This window comes from Notolepis coatsorum (assembly GCF_963971535.1).
Source record: "Notolepis coatsorum genome assembly, chromosome: 5".
NCBI classification, from domain to species: Eukaryota; Metazoa; Chordata; class Actinopteri; order Aulopiformes; family Paralepididae; genus Notolepis; species Notolepis coatsorum.
In genome coordinates this window covers 158,982,738-159,010,594 of record NC_140169.1, presented here as the reverse complement: position 1 = coordinate 159,010,594, position 27,857 = coordinate 158,982,738, and the positions used below count along the sequence as shown (strand labels likewise).

The 27,857-nt window shown below is 44.3% G+C and overlaps 1 protein-coding gene across 1 annotated transcript in view; it reads left to right on the top strand.

The window, feature by feature from the left end:
• Positions 1–27,857, top strand: part of itga6a (integrin, alpha 6a) — a 139,096-nt gene that overhangs the window by 96,746 nt on the left and 14,493 nt on the right. The window contains exons 14-21 of the mRNA XM_084314728.1: positions 334–446; positions 2,105–2,267; positions 4,956–5,042; positions 5,150–5,229; positions 16,427–16,504; positions 17,943–18,045; positions 18,478–18,678; positions 26,815–26,919. Coding sequence (XP_084170854.1) covers positions 334–446; positions 2,105–2,267; positions 4,956–5,042; positions 5,150–5,229; positions 16,427–16,504; positions 17,943–18,045; positions 18,478–18,678; positions 26,815–26,919 — 930 coding nt within the window. The remainder of the gene's footprint in view (positions 1–333; positions 447–2,104; positions 2,268–4,955; positions 5,043–5,149; positions 5,230–16,426; positions 16,505–17,942; positions 18,046–18,477; positions 18,679–26,814; positions 26,920–27,857) is intronic.

The window sequence follows — 27,857 nt, the reverse complement described above, 5'->3', positions numbered from 1 at the left end:
CAAGTACAGTACAACAAAAATAAGTTTGGCATTCAACAGAGTGCAAACGTAACAGTAAAGTGCAATAGTAATATACAATGTACAGGTGATTAAACTGGGTATAATATATATAAATTAGTACTACTAGGTACTAGTGCTAATCAGATGTATGTACAGAGTTGTAGTATTAATATGTACAGTGATACAGACACTATGGTAGTAAGTCATAAGAGTAGGTAAGGGATATGTACAGATGTAGCTCTACAACTCTACCACCGCTGGCGAACACAGGATCCCATTCTCTACATCCGATCATTTACGAAGGATTAAATGGTCTCTTTGTTGTTACCGTAGGTCAACTTCTTGAAAGAGGGGTGTGGGAGCGATAACGTTTGCCAGAGTAACCTGCAGCTGCAGTACAGATTCTGCTCCAAGGGCGGCAGCCACCTGTTTCCTCCGCTGCCCATGTGAGTACCGACCTTTGACCTCCACGAGACAGAAGGAGAAACGCCATTCCTGAAGAAGAAGGCTTGAGATTAGGGATGTCCGATATTATCGGCCTACCGATATTATTGGCCGATATTGGCATTAAAATGTAATATCAGAAATGATCTGTATCAGTTTTCAAAAAACCTTTTTTTTTTTATTTCCCTTTATTTTATTTTTTTACATTTATTTAACCTTTATTTACCCAGGCAAGCAAGTAAGAACAAATTCTTATTTTAATTTATTTTGAATAGTATGCATAATGTTGTGTTAATTCCACGACAAGAGATATGTAATGTTAATTACCTGAAATTATTCCGTTTTTTTGGGTGGGGGGGAACCCTGCATATATCGGTATCGGTTGATATCGGTATCGGAAATTAAGAGTTGGATAATATCGGTATATCGGATATCGGTAAAAAAGCCAATATCGAACATCCCTACTTGAGATCATGCACTTATAGCTTGAGATCATGTATTTATAACTTGAGATTATGTACATATAGTTTGAGATTATGTACATATATATTGAGATTATGTATTTATATCTTGAGATTATGTACATATAGTTTGAGATTATGTACATATATATTGAGATTATGTACATATAGTTTGAGATTATGTACATTGAGATCGTGTACATATAGTTTGAGATTATGTACATATATATTGAGATTATGTACATATAGTTTGAGATTATGTAAATATATATTGAGATCGTGTACATATAGTTTGAGATTATGTACATATATATTGAGATTATGTATTTATAGTTTGAGATTATGTATTTATAGTTGGAGATTATGTACATATAGTTTGAGATTATGTACATATATATTGAGATCATGTACATATAGCTTGAGATTGTGTACTTATAACTTGAGATCATGTACTTATAGCTTGAGATCATGTACTTATAGCTTGAGATCATGTACTTATAGCTAGTCTTCCTGGGGTCCACACAGAAAGACAACAGAAAACACAAAACATAACAATACATGAGCTACATATGACAATCACAATTCACTTAATTAACAATGATAATCTAAAAACAGTAAAACATTGTAGACATCTTTATGAACATCGTAATATTTTCAGAAAAGGTTATTACATTCATGAGTAAATATTTCATTATTACATTCCTACAGTAGGATTCCCCACATTCCCAAACGTGAACAGTATTTGCTCACATATTTAAGTAGTGCATTCTTAGGTGGTACTTGATGGGTTGGGCACCGAAAACCGGTTCTAATAGGAACCGGTTCCTAACTTCCGGAAGTAACATATTTGCATTTCGATTCTTAATTTCGATTATTAAAAAAAGATTTGTTTTTGTTTTACTTTGTTAATTAATACCCTAGTTACAGTACAGCAACCAAATTAAACTGTATCAAGTCAACTGAAAATGTGAATAGTATGAAAAAAAGTAAACATTAAAAAAAAAATAAAAAAAATCTCCTGCGAAATAAGCTGTGACCTGTTTTGACCTGCACCTCAAAGAATCGGAATCGAGAATCGGTTAGAACAGGAATCGATATGGAGAATCGGAATCGGAACCGGAATCGTTCAAATCCAAACAATGCCCAACCTTTAGATGGAGGCTAACGGTTGTGTGTAACGTGTGTGTGTCTGTCTGCAGTGAGAACGGGCTGCCCGTTTTCTCCATGAGCGACCAGAAGGACCTCGCTCTGGAGGTGACCGTCAGGAACCGGGACGGTGACGACGCTCACGAGGCCAAGCTGCTGGGGACGTTCCCAAACCCGCTGTCCTACTCCGGAGTACGAACCCAGCAGGCCACCACGGTGAATACAGACGGGGGGAGGAAACTATGTCACTGTCACTAACCGTCGGTAGTGTGATAGTAAAGGGTTAACCTTCTGTAGGGCAGCAGTGAAAGGGTTAACCTTCTGTTGTCGTGTGGCAGTGAAAGGGTTAACCTTATGTGTATTGTTTGTCGCAGTGAAAGGGTTAACCGCTTGGTAGTCCGGCAGTGAAAGGGTTAAAGGTGCACTCAGGAATATTTTTTGATGGTTTTGGAATGAAGACCACATGATGCGACCACCACGTGGAATAAGCGTTGGATTATTTTTAAGGCTGTGAGACGATATGCCATTTGGAAGAATCGATAAATCGGGACCAAGTTATCGATATATATCGATATATTTTATTCGTTTAATAAAAAAAATAAGAACATTTTGAAATACAGATTTCCCCATTCAAAACGACCACAGTGATCCTTCTCATGTTATAGTCGGTAGTCTCTGGATGTGATGGAGGAGTGCACTGCATATTGAACGCACAGTGCAGAGTTACAATTCAACTGAATTTACATGAAATGGGGATGTTTTAACTAAAACATGCTACAAGACCTAGGGCTAGATCCACAAAGAATGGATTGCACGGTGCGAGTTGCACCCTACTTACAATTCATTATAAATTGAAAATGGGGGATGCTGGTGTAAACAAGACGAACGTTTTTCTCTGGTCTGCATCCCCTTAACAATTGTGTGTATTGAGCCTTACTGTATTCTACTAAATTTGATTGATTGAAAATTGTATTAACAGATTGCAGAATGGGTACAATACAGTACGGCTCAATACACACAATTGTTAACACATTGGCGACCACGGTTTGCAGTGTAATATGGTTCTAGGCGACCAGGGTTTGTCAACAAACCGATGTACTTTCTAACAGCTATATATATACTTTATAGTATTGCTATCTGTCCATTCTCATTGTCACTTGAGTGCATAAACCGTGCCTTCATAATGGCTTAAAGAAAATAAAAATCCATTGGTTGGTTGTCATTTTATAGCGTCATGAATATAAGCTTTATCACAGTTTTCGTCTCGTCTTTTTTCTGGGAAGCTAGATATGAGGCTAAAGGCTAGTCACGTTATATCAAACGCCATTTCTGTTGTATATATACGAATGAAATAAAACAAACTGCTTAGCATCCAGGCTATTACAAAGCATCTATGGATGAAATGGGGGTGGCGGGGGCCGAGTATTATTGATTAGCAATACAGTGTGCGTTCAAGTAGCCACATTCACTGATCGATTGCTTGCGTGTTACAACAATGTCCAATCCGGCTGTAATTTGGGTGAATAGTATCCTACCGTCAGCCCATGTGATCGCCGGCAGCATTTCCCCATTATTCATCGGCATCTGGTAGATCGATATGTCCATTGGCTGATCATAAATCCCATTATTCCAGGCTGAAATCTGCGTTCCGAAACGTGATCAGCGATGGAGGATGTTCGGCTGGGATCCAGGCTCATATGAAACGCCCCTAGACAATAAAAAAAATTATTTTCCCATTCGGCCTCAATGATACTGCAGTGGAGCGATGGCGCCCCTAAGAGGATCTGGCCGGTATTGCATGTCGCCGATTTAAATCTGGCGGGGAAATCTGCAGAGCCGATCGGGGATCTTGATCCGTTTATTAATATGGAATAAAACAATAACAAGTTGCCACGAGTTAACTCGTGGCTCTGGTCCACAACGGGTGGAATCGAAACACGAGTTAACTCGTGGACGGTCCTTAATGTGTTAAGGGGATGCAGACCAGAGAAAGGCTTTCGTCTTGTTTACACAAGGGTCCCCCATTTTCAATTCATAATGAATTGTAAGTAGGGTGCAACTAGCACCGTGCAATCCATTCTTTGTGGATCTAGCCCTAGTATTTTAGTATAGTATAAAGTATTTAATTTTGTTTAAAGTGTGTGTAATTATCGATATATCGATAAGTGGTCTCAGCCTTAATTATTTTCCATTATGTTGGAAGAGACAGTTGCCGTGTGTGTTGATTATGAGAAATATATTATTATTATATTGTGGTGACACTTATCACGCACAATTGGTGCAGACATTCACTGGACTTGAGGAGCAGAGGAATGCTCCTTTAAGCCTGGGGATTCTGGGAACGGTGTGGGTATTTGGTGACGTATATTAGGTCACCTGTCAGCTGTCAGCTGGCTGCTGTCACTTTGAAGTAGTAACGTTAAACGCCTCTGCACTCTGTTTTGATGTATGTAATTTATGTTGGGAAGTAAAGGAAAGACTCGACTACCGTCTCCCGTTTCATCCTTTCTTGTGATCCCACAATATTATTATTATATATCGACAAAAATGTTAGAAAGTGGTGTTTTATCACCAGATCTTGTAAACCGGTCTCAACGGAACAGTAATATCATGCTTTTCCAGTGTTTTACCTCCTCTGCCGCTACACAGAAATCAAGGTATTTTCCTTCTGAAGTGGTTACCGATTGTTACAGGCAGCCATGTTGGAAGACAGACACAAATATTTTGTGCAAGGCCTGTACCATGTAATATGTAGTAGGCTGTTGAATCTACACATGCAGTCCCCATTCCAAACTAAGCAAAAATAATCACACAGAGTGCACCTTTAACTTGCTGACTATAATTCGGGATGAAAAAAAGGTTGTTTGGTTGTGACATCATCATTACAATGTGCTCCTCCCCCAGAGAGAGAAACAGATCATCTGCATAGCCAATCAGAACGGCTCTCAGGCGGAATGTGAGCTGGGAAATCCATTCAAGAGAGACTCAGAGGTGAGGGGGTGTTGGCTTAAGTGTCAGCTGTTCATTGTGGTCATTGTCCCATTAAGTTGTAAGTTTGAATTTCTAATGTTTCTTTCTGTATTATTTTCCCCAACCAGGCTATATTTTACATCATCTTGAGCACTTCAGGTATTTCTCCAAACACCACGGAGATCGAGATCGAGCTGCAACTACAAACGTAAGCGTCGCCGTCGACTACAAACACACTTCTTCAATATCTGAAATGAGAAGAAATATATGTATCCTTCTTACTGTCTTCTACTATCATGCAGTCTTCCACTTGTAGCAGGGTGGATTATCCCTGCTTCGTGGGAACGGGTGGGCACAGCCACTGGGTAGCGGGACACAGTAGAGCTCCGTCTGACTGCACCCTCGTCTTTGGGCCTGGAGCGTCAAACTGGAGGCCGGCAGTGGGAGTGGATGGGGCCCGGGATTTACCAACCTGGTCTGGTACTCTGGTCTTCCTCGCCTCTCCGGGGCGGTCAGCAGTACTCCCCAACTCGCTCTCACTTCCCCCAATACCTCTGTTAACCCTCCCACACCTAGTGACTGATATATGAATAAGTAGATTCGTTCCTCCCGCAAGCAGTACCCTCCCTCAGTTACACTAGAGACCTTAATAGCTGAAAGGGGAAGGTGGGTAGGAAAGGGTTAAATGTATTAACGTTACCCGCACCAAAAGGGTTATTGTTAAGGCTCAGGAATTGACACGCACACAAGACTCCCATCTACATCCTTTAGTGTTATTTAAGGACTGGTCAGTTACAAATATTCAATAGCAATGGGTCAAATGAAATGTAGTTCTCCTATTATTCGAGTTGTAACTCAATACCTTGCAGACAACTGATATTGTACACCCAAATAATATAGACTCAGATATTGCAGACCCAAAGATAATAGACCCAGATATTGCAGACTCCAATGTAACTGACTCATTACCCACGTCTGGGCTAGTACCAATAATAATACCTATCTAAGGCTTTACATATATGGCAGCGTTACGTTACCCCCAAGAGGGGAAGGGTTAACTGGATGGGAAATTAATATGAATGAACATACACGTTATTACACTCAAATGAAATGAAAATGTGGGCCCACTTTACCAAACAAAAGTCCTAACTAATGCCGGCATGAAATGTTTGTGGGGTACCCCTATGCACTGTGGTTAGCAACCATTATCTTCGCCCGTAGGCCGCGACACACTGTGTAATGTACGATATGGTATTGTTCACCGAAGTGCCACTGTACTTGTCCGGGTGGTAAGATGGCGTCGAACGCTCTCGTCACAAGGGCTAGCAAGCTGTGGTGTGCAGGGGGGCAGTAGCAGGTTGGAGACGCGTGCTGTGGTGTGGCGACCTCTGCTGGAGAGGCGGCGTCCTCTGCTCCGTCGAACCGAAGCCTGCTGCTGGTCTGCTGAGCCGCCGGTGCTGACAAGCTGCTGGTGAGCGAGCTGAGTTGGCGCGCGTGCTAATCTGAAGGCTACCTTAACTGAAGCTACTCTGTGGGTCTTAGAAGGCCCTCCTGCTAACGAACATGCAACCAGCGCACGGTGCCTCTAACCACCAGCTCTCTTCAGGCGGCGCTTGCCAGGGGTACCTCGCTGGAGGGGATACTGTTAACATTAGCCACTTCAATATACCGCTTACTTCTAGGATAACCCGTTGTATCACTAGGGTTGTTCCGTTCGGATGTTCAACGCGCTACTAACGCTTACATTTCTATCATAACACGAAATATACTTGGGTCCAATTACATTCACCTGTGTGCTCCACGACGGGGCTCCTCAACGACACGTCCTCTCAGGTTCACGTTCAACGCCGAAGAGGCTGTTTCTCTCCACTTCCGTTCAGGTGACTTGCTTCTTCTCGACGCCTTCCTCCTGCACTCCGCCTGCCACCGCCGCCCCCTGCTGGCCACCGCCCACTAGTTCCACAGGACGAACTGGGTGAATGTGAATATGATTCAGTTAGTGTTTGTAATCCATATTCCAGCCGGTGAGAGAAGGAGAAACCCGCGTCATTGTTCAGGAGAATATCAAGGGAAACTGGTTAACATGTCTTTGTGCACCAAGGGGAGATAAAAGGTTAAGTCAGCACTTCTGAATAATAGTCGAATATTCAGGATGCTACATTTCCCCCCACTTTAAACTTGCCAAGTCTTCTGCAAGTTAATTCAATGGAACACCGGTTAACGCATGTATGAATACGGTCCTTAGACCAACAGTTTCACACATTAGATCAACAGTTTCACACACGTTCATGAATTGTAAACACTGTTCAACAAACACACTCTTCAGCACGTAGTCCTGGCGATACCGAGCGGGTAGCCGACCTCTGGTGCTCCTCTGGGGCCGGGTTGGTTCAACTTCCCCCACCTCCGACTCCGTGTCGGATTCTTCAGTGCCTGTTGGCGGGTCATTGACCACAGCCTTGCCCTCCGGGGCCATCGGTGGACCGCCCGCGGCCTCCTCTTCGTCCCTGTCTCTGCCGTCCTCCCCATCCTCTCCTGAGGGGGTTGACTCCACCTCTGTCTCCACGTCCGCTGCCACCTCAGTCGCGTCCCGAAGGGGCTGGGGGTGGTTACACGCCCTAGGATGCGGTTCCCGACGGTAATCAAAAGCATCTCCTATGTCCGATTCGGACGAGCTCCGCAGTGCCGCAGGGGTCTGTCGAGGCGCCCTCACCCTCACGTCCGGGTCGGAGGCCGGGAAGGGACAGGTCTTGAGCTGGTCTCTATGTACGGTCCTTTCTGGACCCCCTGCTTCAGGCCTGACTGTGAACACGGGCGTCCCCTCGTGGCTCTGCTTAACCACCACATAAGACGTGGGCTCCCACTTGTCCTGTATCTTATTACGGCCCCGGATTCGGTGGTCGCGTATCAGGACCCGGTCCCCGGCCCTCAAGAGTGCACCTCTGGACTTTCTGTCATAAATCCTCTTGCGTCGATGAGACGCGTGCTTCGCCGTGGCCTCGGCGGCCTCTGCAGCGGCCTTCAGTCGCTCGTGGTGACCCTGGACCCACTCGTCTAGGTCCTCCGCCCCGTCGTCAATGACGTCTCTGCCACCCAGGACATCTCGGGGCATCCTAGCGTCCCTCCCGAAGAACAGGTAGAAGGGGGAGTATCCCGTGGAGGAGTGCACGTGGCAGTTGTACGTAAGTACCAACTCGGGTAGGTGTTCCTTCCAGTTCCGCTTCTTGTCTGCGGGCAGACTACGCAGCATGTCATGCATTGTCCGATTGAACCTCTCGCATTGCCCATTCCCCTGGGGGTGGTAGGGCGTGGTGCGGCTCTTTGAAATCCCGTAGAGTCGACAGAGTTCCTTAATGACGCTGGACTCGAAATTTCGCCCTTGATCGGCATGGAGTCGGGCAGGGCAGCCGTAATACACGAACCAGTACTTGATGATGGCGGCGGCGGTGGTCTTCGCAGTCTGGTCTTTGGTCGGTATGGCGATAGTGAATCTGGTGAACATATCGGTCAGCACCAGTACGTTCTCGTAGCCACCCGCCGACCTCTCCAACACGGTAAAGTCCATGGCAAGGACCTCCATGGGTGCTGTCACATTGGTGCAGGTCATCTGAGCCTGGGCTTTAGGGAATACATCACGGGCCAATGCACATCGCTTGCATTGCTGCACCCATTTCTTCACCTCTTCTGCCATTCCGATCCAATAGTAACTTCGCCTCATCAGATCCACCGTCCCTCGCCCCCCGTAGTGTCCCCCATCTTCGTGTTGGGTCTCGTAGATCCTCCGTTGCAGGGCCGTGGGCACCACCAGCTGGAGAACCTCCTCCCCGTCGCGGGGGTCACTGACGCGCCAAAACAATACTTGTTGGTGCAGACGGAACCGCTCCCACTGCCCGTATAACTTGCGGAGATTCGGGTCCCCTTCTCTCAACTGCTCTTTGGTGGGAGGGATCCCCTGCGTCACCGCCCTCCACACCGGTCCCAACTCGAGGTCGTCCGCCTGAAGCTGCCGCATTTCCACCCAGTCATACCCGCTGTTCCCCTTCTGTGCCGCTACCTGTCGTGCGCTGACACTCGGGACTCTCCGCGTCTCCGTCGGTCTCTCAGGGCCGAGTAGGGCCCGTACTTCTTCCGCCGAGACCACGACGTAGCCATCGCGGGCAACTGGTGCGGGGGCGTACAATGGGACGGTCCGTTCCTGGGGACCCTGACGGGTGTGAGCGCCGGTCGCGGGTATCGTTAGGAAGTCTTTCTCGGTGTCTTCCACTTCGGGTTCCGACCGCATCGGCATGCGAGACAGGGCGTCGGCGTTCTGGTTAAGTCGACCAGGTTTGTACTGCACCACAAAGTCATACTCCGCTAGTTGAGCGTTCCAACGCTGCTCCACTGCTCCCAGGTTGGCCGTGCCGAGGTAACTCAACGGGTTGTGGTCGGTGATCACAATGAATTGGGAGTACATCAAGAGGTCCCTGAACTTCTCGGTGATCACCCACTTCAGGGCGAGGAGCTCTAGTTTGAACGCGCTGTAGTTTTGGTCGTTTCTTTCGGACCCACGTAGACCTCGGCTCGCAAAGGCAATGACGCGCTCCACACCCTCTTGCTTCTGACTCAACACTGCTCCCAGTCCCAAGTAACTCCCGTCCGTGGTCACTATGAAGGGGAGCCGGAGGTCGGGGTAGGCCAGCACCGGAGGCGTCAAGAGGCACTCCCGCAGATGGTCAAAGGCTGTTTGACACTGCAGAGTCCACTTGAAGGCCTCGGCCCGGCCTTTGGTGAACCCCTTCTTTTCTTTCCCCATCAGGGCATGCAGTGGCTGGGCCACCTAGGCGAAGCGGGGCACGAACCGCTGATAGTCGGACAGGAACCCGATTACCTGTCTCACTTCCTTTGCAGAGCGTGGCGCCGGCCAGTCCTCTAGCGCCTTCACTTTGTCGGTGTCGACCTGTATGCCGGCCGCTGAGACAATGTGTCCCAGGAATTTGACTTCTGTCTTCAGGAGGAAGCACTTCCGGGGCTTGAGTTTGAGCCCATGCTCCCGAAGGCGTCCAAACACCAGGTCCAACTTTTGACAGTGACTCTCGAAGTCGCTGGCGAACACCAATACGTCGTCTAGATAGACAAGCAGGACGTCGAAGGCCAGGTCCCCCAGCACGGCGGTCATCAACCGCTGGAACGTCGCCGGTGCGTTGCACAGCCCAAAGGGCATACGGGTCCACTGATAGAGGCCGAAGGGCGTCGTGACGGCCGTCTTCTCTTGGTCTTCTTCTTTCACCGCCACCTGGAAGTAGCCGGGCGTGAGATCGAGGGAGGAGAAGATCTTGGCCTGCCCCAAGGCGTCTAGGGACTCCTCGATGCGAGGTAGGGGGTACGCATCCCGGTGCGTCACGTTATTTAGGCGGCGGTAGTCACAGCAGAACCGCACAGAGCCGTCCTTTTTTATGACGATCACGGCTGGTGACACCCACGGACTGCAGCTCTCCACTAGGACGCCCTGGTCCACCAGGTCTTGTACGTGCCGTTTTACTTCTTGGAAAACGTGGGGCGGTATTCGGCGGTGCCGTTGCTTGACCGGGGGTGCGTCACCGGTGGGGACGTAGTGAGTGACCGTGGTTGTGTAACCGTAGTCCCCGTCATCTACGGAGAACACCGCCTTGTGTTTCTCCAACACCTGGTTTAATCGGCTCACTTGGGCTGGCGTGAGATCCTGAAGGTTCGCCTGTACAAGCACGGCGAGCCCTCGGGTCCTCCCGTCCGCCACCGTCGATGGCGGGCTGTCTCGAGCCTCAATCGCCATCACTCTGACGCCTCCGTCTACTTCCTCCACGGTCACCCTTTCCTTAGGCCGTACTTGACGGGAGCAGTGGAGCTCCGCCAGTCTGGACCGGGGTCGGAGCACAATCTCGGCGTCGGTCGGATTCAACACCCGCACAGGCACTCTTCCCTGTCGGGCGTACGCCACCACGTTCGCCACCAGTAGTCCGGGGGGCAGGTTGGCACTCGGAGTGCTCTCTAACATCACGGGACGCCGCATCCCTGCCGTCGTCTCGCAGCGGCCCGAGACAATCACTTCGCTGTAAGGGGGAAAGACCACTGGCTCCCTGCCGGCCACTTTGACATACCCCATCTTCCCCGGGGCGGTACACTCCCGGGCTTCTTGGGCCATGGCGGCGACCACACGGCGAATGGCGACGCTTCTAGTGTCGGCGCGGCTTCGACTCGCCAGGCACATCCCCTTGATCCCCTTGAACAGGCCTTCCACTCCGCCGAGCACGTTCATGCCCAGAAGTCCCTGGACGGCGTCTCTGGTGGGCCCTCGGGCGGGGTCGTCTTTCACGATGAATATGCATTTCCCTGTGAATGTCATATCTAGGCACTTCACCTTGGCGTAGAGGCACCCCACCACTGGGATCTCCAAACCGTTGGCGGCGGTGAGGGTGATCCAGTTGGCGGGGGTCAGCTTCGTCCGCGGGAAGTGTCTTCGGAAAGTGGCTCTCCGCCATGGTGGTGACCTCCGCACCCGTGTCGAAGAGGCAGCGGGTCTCGACACCGTCGATCTGGACGTCCAGCGTGAAGCACTCTCCGTGCACCTCCTGCGCCTCGGGGCCCTCCGTGGCCGAGTCAGCGGCTCCTGCTGCTACGGCGTCGACCGCCCTTCGTGGTCCGGGTCGGTACCCCGGGAGTGGGAGCAGAGGCTGGGCGTGGTCCGCGGGCTGGGCGGGGGCAATCTCTGCTGATGTGGCCCGGCTGATTGCAGGCATAGCAGATCAGCCTGCCCTCTTCGTCTCGGCGGGGCGATCCCCGCGTAGTAGCGGGGATCGAGTTGTAACTCAATACCTTGCAGACAACTGATATTGTACACCCAAATAATATAGACTCAGATATTGCAGACCCAAAGATAATAGACCCAGATATTGCAGACTCCAATGTAACTGACTCATTACCCACGTCTGGGCTAGTACCAATAATAATACCTCTCTAAGGCTTTACATATATGGCAGCGTTACGTTACCCCCAAGAGGGGAAGGGTTAACTGGATGGGAAATTAATATGAATGAACATACACGTTATTACACTCAAATGAAATGAAAATGTGGGCCCATTTTACCAAACAAAAGTCCTAACTAATGCCGGCATGAAATGTTTGTGGGGTACCCTTATGCACTGTGGTTAGCAACCATTATCTTCGCCCGTAGGCCGCGACACACTGTGTAATGTACGATATGGTATTGGTCACCGAAGTGCCACTGTACTTAGCCATGATGGCGGCCGCGCCCTCACCACCACTCGTTCGGGTGTTAAGATGGCGTCGAACGCTCTCGTCACAAGGGCTAGCAAGCTGTGGTGTGCAGGGGGGCAGTAGCAGGTTGGAGACGCATGCTGTGGTGTGGCGACCTCTGCTGGAGAGGCGGCGTCCTCTGCTCCGTCGAACCGAAGCCTGCTGCTGGTCTGCTGAGCCGCCGGTGCTGACAAGCTGCTGGTGAGCGAGCTGAGTTGGCGCGCGTGCTAATCTGAAGGCTACCTTAACTGAAGCTACTCTGTGGGTCTTAGAAGGACCTCCTGCTAACGAACATGCAACCAGCGCACGGTGCCTCTAACCACCAGCTCTCTTCAGGCGGCGCTTGCCAGGGGTACCTCGCTGGAGGGGATACAGTTAACATTAGCCACTTCAATATACCGCTTACTTCTAGGATAACCCGTTGTATCACTAGGGTTGTTCCGTTCGGATGTTCAACGCGCTACTAACGCTTACATTTCTATCATAACACGAAATATACTCGGGTCCAATTACATTCACCCGTGTGCTCCACGACGGGGCTCCTCAACGACACGTCCTCTCAGGTTCACGTTCAACGCAGAAGAGGCTGTTTCTCTCCACTTCCGTTCAGGTGACTTGCTTCTTCTCGATGCCTTCCTCCTGCACTCCGCCTGCCACCGCCGCCCCCTGCTGGCCACCGCCCACTAGTCCCACAGGACGAACTGGGTGAATGTGAATATGATTCAGTTAGTGTTTGTAATCCATATTCCAGCCGGTGAGAGAAGGAGAAACCTGCGTCATTGTTCAGGAGAATATCAAGGGAAACTGGTTAACATGTCTTTGTGCACCAAGGGGAGATAAAAGGTTAAGTCAGCACTTCTGAATAATAGTCGAATATTCAGGATGCTACACACTAAATAATCTTCCTTGTCTATATTACTACCTACTAGGGGTGGGAATCACCAGAGGCCTCACGATATGATACTATCACGATACTTGAGTCACGATATGATAGTATTGCGATACTAAATATATTGCGATATGCTGAGTATTGCGATATTAATATTGCAATATATTGCGATGTATTACCTTTTTTCAACTGCAAAGTAAAACTTTGTCAACATGTTTTATCTAATAAAATAAAGTTCAGTCTGTTCATCTCACTTCAATCATTTTTATTGCAGAACATTGTATTTTCTCAAGCAGACAGATGTCAACACTGTAATCTGTGTTGCATCTACCTGACAAACTGAACTGTTTGTATTACAGTCATATTCCAACTTAACTGAATGCACATGTGTGTGTGGACTATTGTACTAGTACAGGTATTGAAATGAACAATGCAACTTCCTTATACAATTTTTAATTTTTATTCTTTTAATGAATAATTAAATATCGATACTTGGCATCCCTGTATCGATACAGTATCATCACGCAAAGTATCGCGATACTACTACATATAGATTTTTTACCCCACCACCACTACCTACTATACTAACATGTCTCTACTACTCTGCACTCAACACTGCAGCACCCAAGTTTCAGCACTGTTTGATGAACATTGTTACTCAGCTGATAGAGTCGTGTCCTTCCTTCCTGATGACTTGTCATACAGAACTTGTAAGTCGCTTTGGATAAAAGCGTTCAGCAAAATTACTAAATGTACATTTAAAGGGCGCCCCAGTGGTCGGCGACACGGCCGACCCGGGTTCGATTCCCGAACCCGTCGTTATTTGCCGAATGTCTTCCCCCCACTCTGTCTCCCATTCCTCCTCTGTCTCTCTCTACTGGACTGCCCAGTAGAAATAAAGCGCTAAAACGCAAAAAAAAAAAAAAGTACATTAAAAAAAAAAATTTAAGCACCTTTAAAGGAACACGCCAAGTTTTTGGGAAATAAGCTTATTTGCCATCTATCCTGGAGTTAGACGAGCAGATACAGACCCTTTTCTGCTCTGTGCTGCAGCATTAGGGGCCGTGTCCACAGCCAGCTTTTTATGAGTTGTCAGCTCCTTTCTGTCATTCATTTCTATGCTAAAGATGCGACAAGCGCGCTCCTTTTCCCAGTGGCGCGCCTCGCGTTTTAGCGCTCTTGGCGGCTAGCATTTTTGGGCGGAGCGCTCCCAGCGCATCAAGTTGAAAATAGTTCAACTTTTGGAGCGGAGCGCCGCTCATCAAGGTCACTTTTTTTGACCGACCAATCAAAATCGAGCAAGTGGCGGAGCCGCGGGAGTCGCGAGACTCAAGCAGATTGAGGTCCAAGTTCAACGGTATAGGCTACATCAAATTATTTCGACATCGACACACACTGCAAATTATTCTATCTATCATTCCAACTAAATACACAAGAAATGGCAGATGAGAGGCTAATTGTCGCGGTGTCGGACAATCAAGTGATATACGACATGACAATGAAGGGCTATCTGGGAAAACGCTATGGAAACGCTCTGGGCATGCATATTTTAGATCTTCAAAGCGGTCCGCCTTGAAAAAAACGCTATCTGTGGACACGGGCCCTTAGGCTTAGGGAACAGCTGCACCGTTAGCCTAGCTTAGCGTCATTCACTGGAAGTAGGTGTGCCAGTGTAGCCTAGTCACGAAATACACTCCAAATACAACTCCAAAACATTCCTGTAAACATGTTGTCACCTGTGTATTTACCACATGGAGAAATACAAAAAAAGAATTAGACATTTTCGTTTTCTATATACTCTGATTTTTTTTTTGCCGAACCACTGCTGCCTGGGCGCAGTGATTTCATCACCTCAAACGCCCTGTTGTTTTTTGAAAAACGAACCACTATACTCGTATCACTGTACATAATAATACTGTACATACATCTGATTAGCATATTTACTCAGTAGCTTCGTTATATATATTCTGTTTAATCACTTGTTACTAGAGTTGTTCCGATACCGATACTGGTATCGGAAAAGCCGCCGATACTGGCTAAAATGCTGGTATCGGTATCGGCGAGTACCCTCTAATGCTGCGCTCCGATACCATATGACGTAATTTATCAACAACACTGTGGTCTGTTGAGTAAGCATTATAAAACAAACGTGTGCTTAATCGATTAAAGTGTCAATGCCATTTGTCATTTTAACAGCAGATACTTTCTTAAATGTCATCGTCCCGACAGAGCGGTGTTGACGGCGAGCTCATGGGTTCGCTTGGTGGCTGGTGTTATTAGCATTGAACGGCTAACCGAAAGCTAGCTTTAACATTACCTTGGCTAAAGTTGGGGCTATTCATATAATCCAGCAATAATGGCTGCAGACCTGCAAGCAAAGTACAGCAAGTTGGCAAAGGAGTATTCCAAGTTAAATCACAATGTCACCAGTAACGTTACAGTCTTCTATGGTCTTCCCATATACCGGTAGCTCATGCTAGCTAACGGTAACGTCGTCATTGCACAATTGCACGTCGCGTACACAATTAATGACATGTTGCGGACAGCCATATCGGCGACAATGTTTAGCTTTTAGTGCCAAATGATAAGAGTCTGAGGCCGAGTCTCAAAAGAGAATGTTGAATATTTATTGTGCAAAAATCAAAACAGATCCGACTGCTACTGAACGGAGCCTTGTAGACAGACTGAGTAGGGTATATCTGCAGAGCCAGTGGGTAGCGAGTGCAGCAACGTATAATGTCCGTGTGGATCATTGGAGTAGGGTATATCTGCAGTGCTGAAGCCCCATACTCATTGATTAATGATACTAATACAAATCTATACAATCACCTGTTGTTGAATAAATACCATTACTTTCTAGTTATGACTAAAAAACAGTATATATAAAACAGTATTTGTTAAAAAAAAAAAAAAAAAATATATTTATAAAAAATGTATATAATATAGTTTTTTTTTTTTTATGTATGCACTGGTATCGGATAAGTATCGGTATCGGCCGATACCCAAAGCTTAGGTATCGGAATCGGATCGGAAAGGAAAAAATGGTATCGGAACATCTCTACTTGTTACACTCTATATTGTTACGCACTTTACTGTTACATTTGCACTCTGGTTGGATGCCAAACCTCTTTTTGTTGTACTGTACCTGTGTGCTGTATGATGACAATACATTTGAATCTATTAATGAAAACAGTTTGTTTCTCATATCTGACCGTTGAATTAAATATTATTTATATTTTGCAGGACCAGTACGCAGGAGAGGATGTCCACTGTGCGAGCCAAGGTCAAAGTACTGATTGAGCTGCTACTGTCAGTCACAGGGTAAGACATGTAATACGTAGATGTGTACTTCATGCATTCTATTAGGGCTGACCTCGAAAGGAGCCGTAGTCGACCGCCAATCTCTTAGTCGAATGCAAAACAAAAAAAGATATATATATATATTAGTGCTGTCAATCGATTAAAATATTTAATCGTGATTAATCGCATGATTGTCCATAGTTAACTCGCGATTAATCACAAATTAATCGCATTTAAAAAGAAAAAATGTATCTACCTTAAACGGATCTTTTTCAAGTTCCAAGTTTTAATACTCTTATCAACATGCGAGTCAACAAATGCTTGCTTTATGCAGCCATTTAACACAAAAGGTTGACCCTCATGCATTGCAAATTTGCATCAAATTCAAAACAGAGTGATGCACAAAATAACTTAAAAGAAAATAATTATTTAAAACAATGAATAAAGTGTGCATGAAATAATAGGGGAAAGAAAACGTTAGGAACTTGTTACATTCACCCACACAAGGGCTGAGTAATCACCCCCCCCCCCCCCCCCTCTCTCACTCACACACACCCCCCCTCTCTCTCTCTCTCACACACACACTCTCCCAGCTATCTTTCTCTCTTGCCCCTTCCTCATCTCTCTCACCCCCCTCTCTCTCTCTATATATCTCACACACACACACTTCAGAAACAAACATAGTATCAATGAGAGCATCAATAATACACCTGAGTGAAGTCTAGTAAAATTTTTTTTAAAAAAGATAATCGTGAGTTAAAAAGAATAGTGGCGTTAATAGAATCGGGCGATAACACGTTAATACCGTGTTAACTTTGACAGCCTTAATATATATATAATTTCCAAAAGCAAAGAGGCCTAGAAGCGTGGCTAACGCTAATGGCGCGCATACCAGCGAGGCTGACTGCCTAAGAAAACGGGCACAGAGGCACTGAAAGAGGATTTCACCTCATCTAATGAACACACTATACTAGACAAATATCAACATGTATCCATCAGTGGACCAATTGCATGCTTTCGCAGAGGACAAGAAGCCTTCAGTCGACTCCTTCAGACATTAAGCAGCCCCACAGCCCAAATGGAATGATCCAAATCTGTGTGCATTCGGGCGACTACCAGTCGACTATCGGCAAATTTTGGCCAATCAAAGTCGACTATACAAATCCTTAGTCGGGACCTGGCCTACATTCTATGTGTCGTTTTATTGTTGAAACTGTTTACTGAAAACACTCGTAGTATTATTCTCTCACGACACGTCATGCATTTCCTACCAACATTTCAAACCCTGCCCCTTTTCTTGAACCTCCAATCCTGTTTCTTGTTTCCTGTTTTCATATTATTTTAGCAGATGAGGGTCTGTATGCCCTATCAGTTATAGTATACGTTACTCTCAATAAATATAGGCAATACAATACATTCTTTTATTGAATATATACTTTTTTGTTTGTTTTTCCACCAGGGTGGCCAGACCTTCTCAGGTTTACTTTGGAGGGGCAGTGAAAGGAGAGAGCGCCATGAAGACTGAGGATGACATCGGAAGTTTGATTAACTATGAATTCATGGTAAGTAAAAACATTTCGTTATCTCTGGTTGTCATAGCTGTCATCTGACCTGATTGTATCATTAGCATCTATTCGGTTTGCCATGTGAGATTTGTATCGCTGACGTCGGGCAAAAACCTTGTACAGTATCTCCGAAAATGTACCTGTAGAGATGTTTGTATGACCTCTTGCGTGACCTCTTGTGTGACCCGTAGAGATGTGTTTGCGTGACCTCTTGTGTGACCTCTTGTGTGACCCGTAGAGATGTGTTTGTGTGACCTCTTGTGTGACCTCTTGCGTGACCTGTAGAGATGTGTTTGTGTGACCTCTTGTTGACCTCTTGCGTGACCTGTAGAGATGTGTTTGTGTGACCTCTTGTGTGACCCATAGAGATGTGTTTGTGTGACCTCTTGTGTGACCTCTTGTGTGACCTCTTGCGTGACTCCCTCACAGATCAACAACGTGGGGAAGCCTCTGCAGTCCTTCGGTGCGGCCTCGCTGAACATCTTCGGCACGGCCTCCCTGAACATCCAGTGGCCCAAGGAGAACGTGGACGGCAAGTGGCTGCTCTACCTGGTGAAGGTCAGCACCACGGGCCTGGAGGAGGTGCCCTGTTCCCCTGAGACCGAGATCAATGCTCTCAAACACATTCAGGTACAGCTGTTCTTCTCGTTATTCCTTTAACCCTTTCACTGCCGCACTACCAAACTGCGACAATACACAGAAGGTTAACCCTTTCATTGCCACACAACAGCAGGTTAACCCTTTCACTGCCACACTACAGAAGGTTAACCCTTTACTATCACAGTGTGATAGTAAAGGGTTAACCTTCTGTAGTGTGGCAGTGAAAGGGTTAACATACTGGACTTATTACACAGCATCACGGGGTACAAATACACATTTACAATAAACTGCTTTTTTTTATCAACGCTCTCAAACACATTCAGGTACACAGCTGTTCTTCTCGTTATTCATTTTCTTTTATAAATTTCTTTTATTATTTTCAATGTTCAATTAAACAGAACACAACATAATACAGTGACAACTGTAATACACAGGACATCACAGGACAGTACTTCACCAATAATAATCATAATAATGACAAGACAATTAGAAATAATTCTTCTCATTATTCTTTAACAAACTGGAATTATTACACGGCGTCATGGGGTACAAATACACATTTACCAAATGTACCAAAAGTTATATTCTAGGTGGACATAAGACATATGTACTGTAATACCAATGCTTAAAGGGGAACTCCAACATTTTGGGAAATTAGCTTATTTAACATCTTCCCTGGAGTTAGACAAGAAGATACATACCTTTTTTGTCTCTGTGCGTGCATTTTAGCTTTGGGAATAGACGCTCCGTTAGCATAGCTTAGCTTCATCACTGGAAGTGAGTAGGGGCCGGAGCCTTACAGTGCCTTACAGTGTATTGCAAGGTCTGACATTGACCAAACTTGATATGCATGACCTTGGTGGGCTCTAGGTCAACTCCTGAAAAGGGGGTCAATGTCAGACCTTGCAATCAAAAGTTAGGGGGCACACTGAAATTATGGCAAGGGTTATTAGCCCCCTAACTTTTGATTGCAAAGTCTGACATTGACCCCCTTTTCAGGAGTTGACCTAGAGCCCACCAAGGTCATGCATATCAAGTTTGGTCAATGTCAGACCTTGCAATACACTGTAAGGCACTGTAAGGCTCCGGCCCCTACTCACTTCCAGTGATGAAGCTAAGCTATGCTAACGGAGCGTCTATTCCCAAAGCTAAAATGCACGCACAGAGACAAAAAAGGTATGTATCTTCTTGTCTAACTCCAGGGAAGATGTTAAATAAGCTAATTTCCCAAAATGTTGGAGTTTTCCTTTAACAGTTCACACACTTGATTTATATTTGATGTTCATGTTTGATTTTTGATTTCTCTTGTACCAATGGTCACACACCTCAGGTAGTATAGAGTAGAGGTAAAGGAAATATGATTCCTCACAGTGATGTGGACATATTTCGAGCTCGAAAAGGAAGCTACTTAGTAAGGGTTAAGGGTTGCCCGAGTGGTCAACTCGGGCATGTTAGGGGTAGGGTAATTTCTCTCTCTGTATTATGGTACCAACCAACTTTATTAGTTTTTATTTTTATTTTTTTCTTATTTCTATACTGTTTCCGAATCTTTACATCAGTCTCAGGGAGACAAAACAACTAATGCAAAATGGCAGATACCTTAATTGAATATATTTCATGGAACTGCAGAGGCCTTCAAAAGCTTACTAAAGTAAAACAAGTTATGAACAGGATAAAACAACTAAAAGCCAAGATTGTGTTTTTACAGGAGTCACACTTACTAGCGAACGACACACCTAAAATACAACGGAGGTGGCCAGGACAGGTCTTCTCAACATCATACTCTACCAATGCTAGAGGTGTAATGACACTTATACACAGGTCTATCCCATTCCAAATTGAAGAGGTGATAAAGGATCCTAATGGTAGATTCTTGATTATACAAGGTCGCCTTCTCTCTGAACACCTCAATTTAATCAACGTATATGGACCAAATAATGATGACGTTAACTTCTATAATAACCTATTTCTAAAAATCTCAACACTACCAGGCAAATATATTATCGCTGGGGACTTTAACTGCACCCTCGACCCAAAGGAAGATAGATCATTCGGAGTGGATAACACCCACACAAGATGCAGGAAAACATTACACTATTTTATAAAAGAGCTGAACCTACTGGATATATGGAGGCACCTAAATCCATCAAAGAAAGAATTTTCCTGTTATTTGAGTACATACAAAAGTTACTCCAGAATAGACTACTTCCTGATATCAACAGAACTACTACCTAACATTAGAGGATGTAAACACAACAGCATAGTCATATCAGACCATGCAGCTGTATCTATGGTATATGTGGAACCAAAACTGATACACAAACCTCATAAATGGAGATTTCAAACAAAATGGATGAAATATCCAAAATGTTAACTTTTTTGGGAGAACAAATTGATATATACTTTGAAATTAACACGAATCAAACGTCAGCCACAATTAGATGGGAAGCCTTCAAGGCATATATTAGAGGTCAAATTATAAGCTACACAAGTAGAACGACAAGAGAAAGAACGAAAGAAATTAGAGATCTGGAATCCAAAATAAAAATGTTTGAGAATGAAAGGTTTCAGAAAGGACAGAACGAACATCTCATTTCAAAACAATTATTAATACTCAGAACTCAATACAACGAGATAACATAAAGCTGCTGCAAATGTGATGAGGCTAAAACAGAATTATTACGACCAAGGAGAAAAACCTGGTAGACTCCTTGCATGGCGCATCAAAAAACAACAGACTGAGAGGACAATCACTAACATAGAGGACGGCAATGGAAATAATATAATCGATCCATTAGAGATTAACACAACATTTAGAACCTTTTATGAAAAACTATATAGCTCAGAATATAACATTAGTGAAGATACACAAACTAAATTTCTTGATAACCTTAACATCCCCAAAATCTCTGAAGAAAGAAAAAAAACCTGGACGAACAATTAAACATAACAGAGATATCAGAGACCATAGGAGCATTAAAACCTGGAAAAACAGCGGGACCAGACGGCCTCTCAATTGACCTATATAAACACTTTAAAGATAAATTAGTGACCCCCCTTTTTGAAATGTACCTAGAATCCTTTGAAAATGGTTACCTACCCGCATCAATGAAAGAGGCCCTGATTATCCTGCTCCCAAAACCAGGCAAAACCAATACTAAATGCGAGAACCTCCGTCCTATAAGTTTGATAAACAACGACACCAAAATCCTTAGTAAAATCTTGGCCAAAAGAATAGAGAACGTACTCCCAGAGATAGTGGGAGATGATCAAAATGGATTCATAAAAGGGAGACAGGGATTTCACAATGTCAGACGGGTCTTCAACATCCTATACAACCAAAAAGGAGAGAGGGACACAGGTCTTCTCTCACTCGATGCGGAGAAGGCCTTCGATAGGGTGGAATGGGCTTATCTTTTTGATGTTATTGATCGATTTGGATTTGGAAATTACTTTTGTAACTGGATCAAATTACTACACCTAAACTCTGTAGCTGAGGTACTAACAAACGAAGTGACATCTAAACCCTTTAATATCACCAGGGGTTGCCCTCAAGGCTCGTCTTTATCACCGCTTCTGTTCATTTTAGCTATCGAACCGTTAGCAATAGCAATCAGGGCTAACAGACAGCTACATGGGATTGAAATCGGTAATAACGATCACAGAATAGCCCTTTTTGCGGACGATGTCATTTTGTTCCTAAAAAACCTAGATACATCGATACCCGCACTGCTCGATATAATTGATCAGTTCGGTAGTATCTCCGGATATAAACTAAACGCCTCAAAATCATCACTTATGCTGCTTAATGACAACGAGAGAAAAAACGCTGACCAACAAGAATTTCCTTTCAAGCTCTCGAACAGCTTCACTTATCTGGGCATCAAAATAATACCCCAAATAGAAAATATAGCATCAATAAACTATGAACCTATGATAGACTCTGTATTCAAATCCATAGAGAGATGGATGTTCTTGCCCATCTCTGTGATAGGGAGGGTAAACATACTAAAGATGTCCATACTACCAAAGTTCCTATACTTATTTCAAAATATCCCTCTGGCACCACCGGTAAGAATGTTCGGAAAGATTGCGTCTCTCATCTCAAAATGTATATGGCGCAAGAAATGTCCTAGAGTCCGCCTATCTCTGTTGTATCTTCCATTCGATGCAGGGGGGTTGACCTGTCCTAACCTTCATTGGTATTACCTGGCTGCACAATTGAGAACTATAATGTTTTATTTTTCTAAGGAAGAACCACCATCATGGATGGGAGTGGAAGCATACCCAATGCAACTACCACTACATTTATACATGTATTCAGCTGAGCCAAAATATTTAAGAAAACATACTACACACCCCATAGTGCTCAACATGATTAATGTATGGTATGAGGTAAAGAAATTTATGAAAATAAACAACTCCATGTCGCAATTCAGCCCAATCTGGGGAAACGTCTCATTTAAACCAGGCAAACTGGATGCCGGATTCAAACTATGGACAAAAGAAGGAATAAGTAAAATATCTGACCTTTACAAAGATGGGGTCTTGATACTTTTTGAGGAACTATCAATAAAATACAGCATCCCAAGGATTTTTTTTTTTAAATACTTGCAACTGAGAAGTTTCATTTCCTCTCTGCAAAACCAATCACTGGCAATTCCTACACTTTCATCTTTAGAAAAAATTATCATCAAGAACTGCAATAGCAAAGGCCTGTTATCAATGTTCTATAACTGGATTGTATCTGGTTCAGACGAGACGTCATTATCTAGATTGGAGTCATGGAGGCTGGACTTGGGAGAGGAGATATCAAACGAGGACTGGAACAGAGCATGCGAGGAGGCTCAGACACAAACAGCCAACACTAGCTTAAAACTACTTCAATACAAATGGCTGATGTGGACTTATATAACCCCTGTCAAACTGAATAAATACAACAGCAACACACCAGATAGGTGCTTTAAATGTACCAAGGATCGGGGAACTTTTATACATTGTATTTGGGAATGTGACAAAATCAAGAAGTTCTGGGGGGAGGTGGTGAATAAAATCAAAGATATCCTGTCAGTGAATATCCCACTAGACTCCAAAATGATATTGTTACATTTATATCCAATAAATCTGAACCTGAGAACCAAACAATTTAAATGTATTGATTTAGCTATACTACAGGCAAAAAGAACAATAGCTTTCAATTGGAAGAAAATAGACGCACCCACAATCGGTGCTTGGATTAAAAACATGGCACAATGCATGTCTATGGAGAGAATAACGTATATCCTCAGGAACAATATAGAGATTTACGAGGATATATGGAAACCATTTAATGAATATCTGAGAAGGGAAGATATAGGAGGGCTGCTATAGGATGAGTCCCGCCGCTCTCCCCCGCGGTCAGCCGTGACCCGGACCCCGGGAGAGACCGGAGGCACGTCAGTGAAGGTGTTGTAAAGATGTCATTTATTTTTATTTATTTCTTTATTTTTATTTTTATGTACATTTTCTTTTCTTTTCAATTATTTATATTTGTGTACGAGCTATTCTAATGGAGGTACCAATGAATGTACATATTATTTCTGTATGAGAACAGTAAAAACAAAATCAAAGATGCTAAGAGAGAGAAAAGGGGAGGGGTGAGGGGGTATGTGGGTATACGTATAATCTTGTGGAGAAAAGGAATTAATAATAACTGACGACAATGAAAACCTGAAATGTGTACTGTAAAACCCAATACAAATATTGTACTAAAAAAAAAAAATACACATTTACAATAAACTGTTTTTTTTCTTTCTTTCTTTAACCAGGCAGGTCAATTAAGAACAGATTATTTTTTACGACGGCCTGGTGAGAGGACAAAAGGACCTCTCGAAGGGTAACAGAGAAAGGGGACACAATCTTTGTTTTAATAAAATAGAAAAGATACAGACGTAGGGGAAAAATTATTAGAACACGTCAAACAAACAAACAAATAAAATTACAAGGTATGTAAATACATGAAGACACTACAAATACAAAAGACACTTATAGAAATAGCAGTTATACAGCACATACAGTGTAAAATAGACTACATGATTAATGGGCAGCATGGTGGCACAGTCGTTAGCACTGCTGCCTCACAGCAAGAAGGTCCTGGGTTCTAAACCCCAGCGGGGGGCCTTTCTGTGTGGAGTTTGCATGTTCTCCCCGTACTCTGTGTGTTTCCTCTGGGTATTCTGGTTTCCTCACACACCATAAAGATATGCATGTTAGGCAGGGACTACAGATGAAAACTAGCTCATTAGCTAATTCTGGCACATTTACATTGATGTGGAAACTGAATATGTTGATTAATGTGCACTGTCCCTGGGTAAAATAAAATAGATAAACTTAAACTTATTATAACCTCCGGTCAATGGTCTCTAACTACACACCCTCAAGACCCCTACGCTCTGCATCTTCTGGCCTCCTCAGACCTACTCCTATCCGAGCTCCGGGAGGGTCTGTGGTATATTCTTAAATCAATACATTAGATTAATCACAGTACAATGAGGTTGTTATCTGGAAGGAGGGAAAGATCATAAGTGATAGAATTTGGTCTCCTCATCTGACTTCCAATATAGCCAGCAAGGAATAAACGTGCAGTCCAGACCACAGAGTTCGAATTCAAACTCATGTATTTATTGCCGAGAGGCCAAAAGGTGAAAATGCATCAGTTACATACTGGGATTATTCATCATTTTTCATAAGACATGATTGTACAAAAGGATTGATGAGGTTTACATAATCATATAGCCCATTCACGGTGGCTCTTCACATCAAGACAGGTTTGCACATACAAGTAGTCATGTTTATCAATGGAATAGACTATCTTACTCTTTGCCACCACATGATTAAACCTGGTCTAAGATACTCTAGTTATCACAAACAGTGATTATTCCATATACAGTTTACTCACGTAGCGGAAAATAGCAGTACAGTCTGTGGCAGCGGTGGAGACCAGCAGACCCCCTGGGGTGGGTGGGTGCGTCTGGCTGGCCTCCTGAATTAACACTGTGTTCTGTCTTAAATACTCTGATTTCCCACCAATCCTAGCACATTCTAATAATACGTTTGGTCCAATTAGCTTTCTTGATTCTATATATGGAGTTTTCTCTGTTCCTTGGGTCCCAATTAGATGATCTTCTGGGGGGCGTCCCTGTCTCTCCTCGGGTGTGTGCTGTGGTTTCTTGAAGAGCACAGAGTCTTAACTCTAAAACCTTTTCTATATTTGTATGGTTAATGTAATAAGTTACATATATATTCAGCATTTACCCAATGTGGAGTTGTCCATATTTTAATACCAGATTTCCTATATAAAGTATACTGAATTAATAGTTACTTGGTTTTATATTCTAGCAAGCTTTACAACCAGAGTGAAATAGCTTTATTACTTAACCAGTTTGACATTCCTATATGGTATTCAAATCTTCTTTGCTCTAATACCTCAGATAGGTTACTATGATCTTGTTATTATTCCAATATTGTTTTTCATTCTAATCTAATATAATGTAATTATATTTTCCTTAGCCAGTTTGTGCTGGTCTCTGTTAGACCAGCTGTCTCTGATCTCTGTTAGTAGGGTGAGTGACCGTTCCATCTGTGGGGTGTGACTTTCGAATTCCTTTGTTTCTAGCGGTTTACCGCATTTGCTTGAGTGGGGGTTGAGAATGGCTTATCTAAATACAGTTTCAACAACCGCTGGGGTTTCATCTGGGTTCATCCGAAACCCGTCCAATCTTTCGCCGTCCACTACAAGCACACTTCTTCAATCAATATCTGAAATATATTGATATATACTGTCTTATACCATCATGCACTCTTCCTAGTCCTACTATACTAATATGTCTCTGCTATGCACTCCACACTGCAGCACCCAATTTTCAGCACTGTTTGATGAACATTGTTACTCAGCTGATAGAGTTGTACCCTTCCTGCTGACTTGTCGTACAGAACTTGTAAGTCGCTTTGGATAAAAGTGTTCAGCTTTTGTAAAATGTTTGGATTAAAGTGTTCAGCTTTTGTAAAATGTTTAACAATGTCCCATACAATGTACAATTATAATTTGCTGAGAGACGTCGAGAGTGATGAGAGCACATGCTCTGTTCTGACTGGAGACACTAATGACAGAAACCGCTGTGTTTTCAGGAGTCGTCAAGCTCCAGGGTGAAGCGGGAAACTGGACAAAGACAAACGCCAGGAGGCAGATTTATCGCAAATGTATTACCAGACCAAAGAAAACGCAAAACCTTGGTAAGTTCTGGTGTTCACCCACCCACATTATCTATATAGGGAGGTGTAGTCTGACGTCACTTTGGACCGCCCGCGAGGTCCACCCGTAGGATAGGGATTTATCATTGGGAAAATGGATTATTGGCTATTGTAACAATTCTGCCTCGTGAACATTGAAAAGCTTTCCATTTTTGCACAAAATGAGTTCCCTTCTATCACTAACATTATTGTTTAAGCAATTTTGGTTGAAATAAAATTCGGCAATTTTTTTTACGATTAATTGCGAATATTTTCATGTTGAGCTATAGATTGTGGATGAATACGCACAGAAAGGTACACCATGCAAATGTTCATGCTTTATTTGTTTTAAACGAGACGATTTAGAAATGGGCAATTGGGAAATACGTTGCAATTTTGCCAGGTGGACCGGCCGGAAACAGCAATGGCGTAACCACTACGGAAGGCGTGATTACCAAACCAAGCCGCATTTCTCGGAGACACTCTCTGATTGGCACTGACTGACGCTCTCTGATTGGCCACTGACATGTTTGCCCAATTGATTGATTGATTGAAAAGTTTATTAACAGATTGCAGAATGGGTACAGTACAGTACAGCTCAATACATACAATTGTTAAGGGGATGCAGACCAGAGAAAGACTTTCGTCTTGTTTACATCAGGGTCCCCCATTTTCAATTCATCATAACATATATGACATACATGACATACAGATAGACAGTACTGCTACATCTATACATTTATGACATATCAGATTTGCAAATACAGTACTGTTTGTGATACAAAAAGTGTCCCGAAAAAGAGTGTATATACATTTGACGTAGAAACTGTACATTGGAGGAGGTTGGGTGGGTGGGGTGGGGTTGGGTGGGTGGGTGGGTGGGGGCTGTACATTGGAGGTGGGGGGGGGGGGGGGTTGGGTAGGGGGGGGGGGGGTGACAC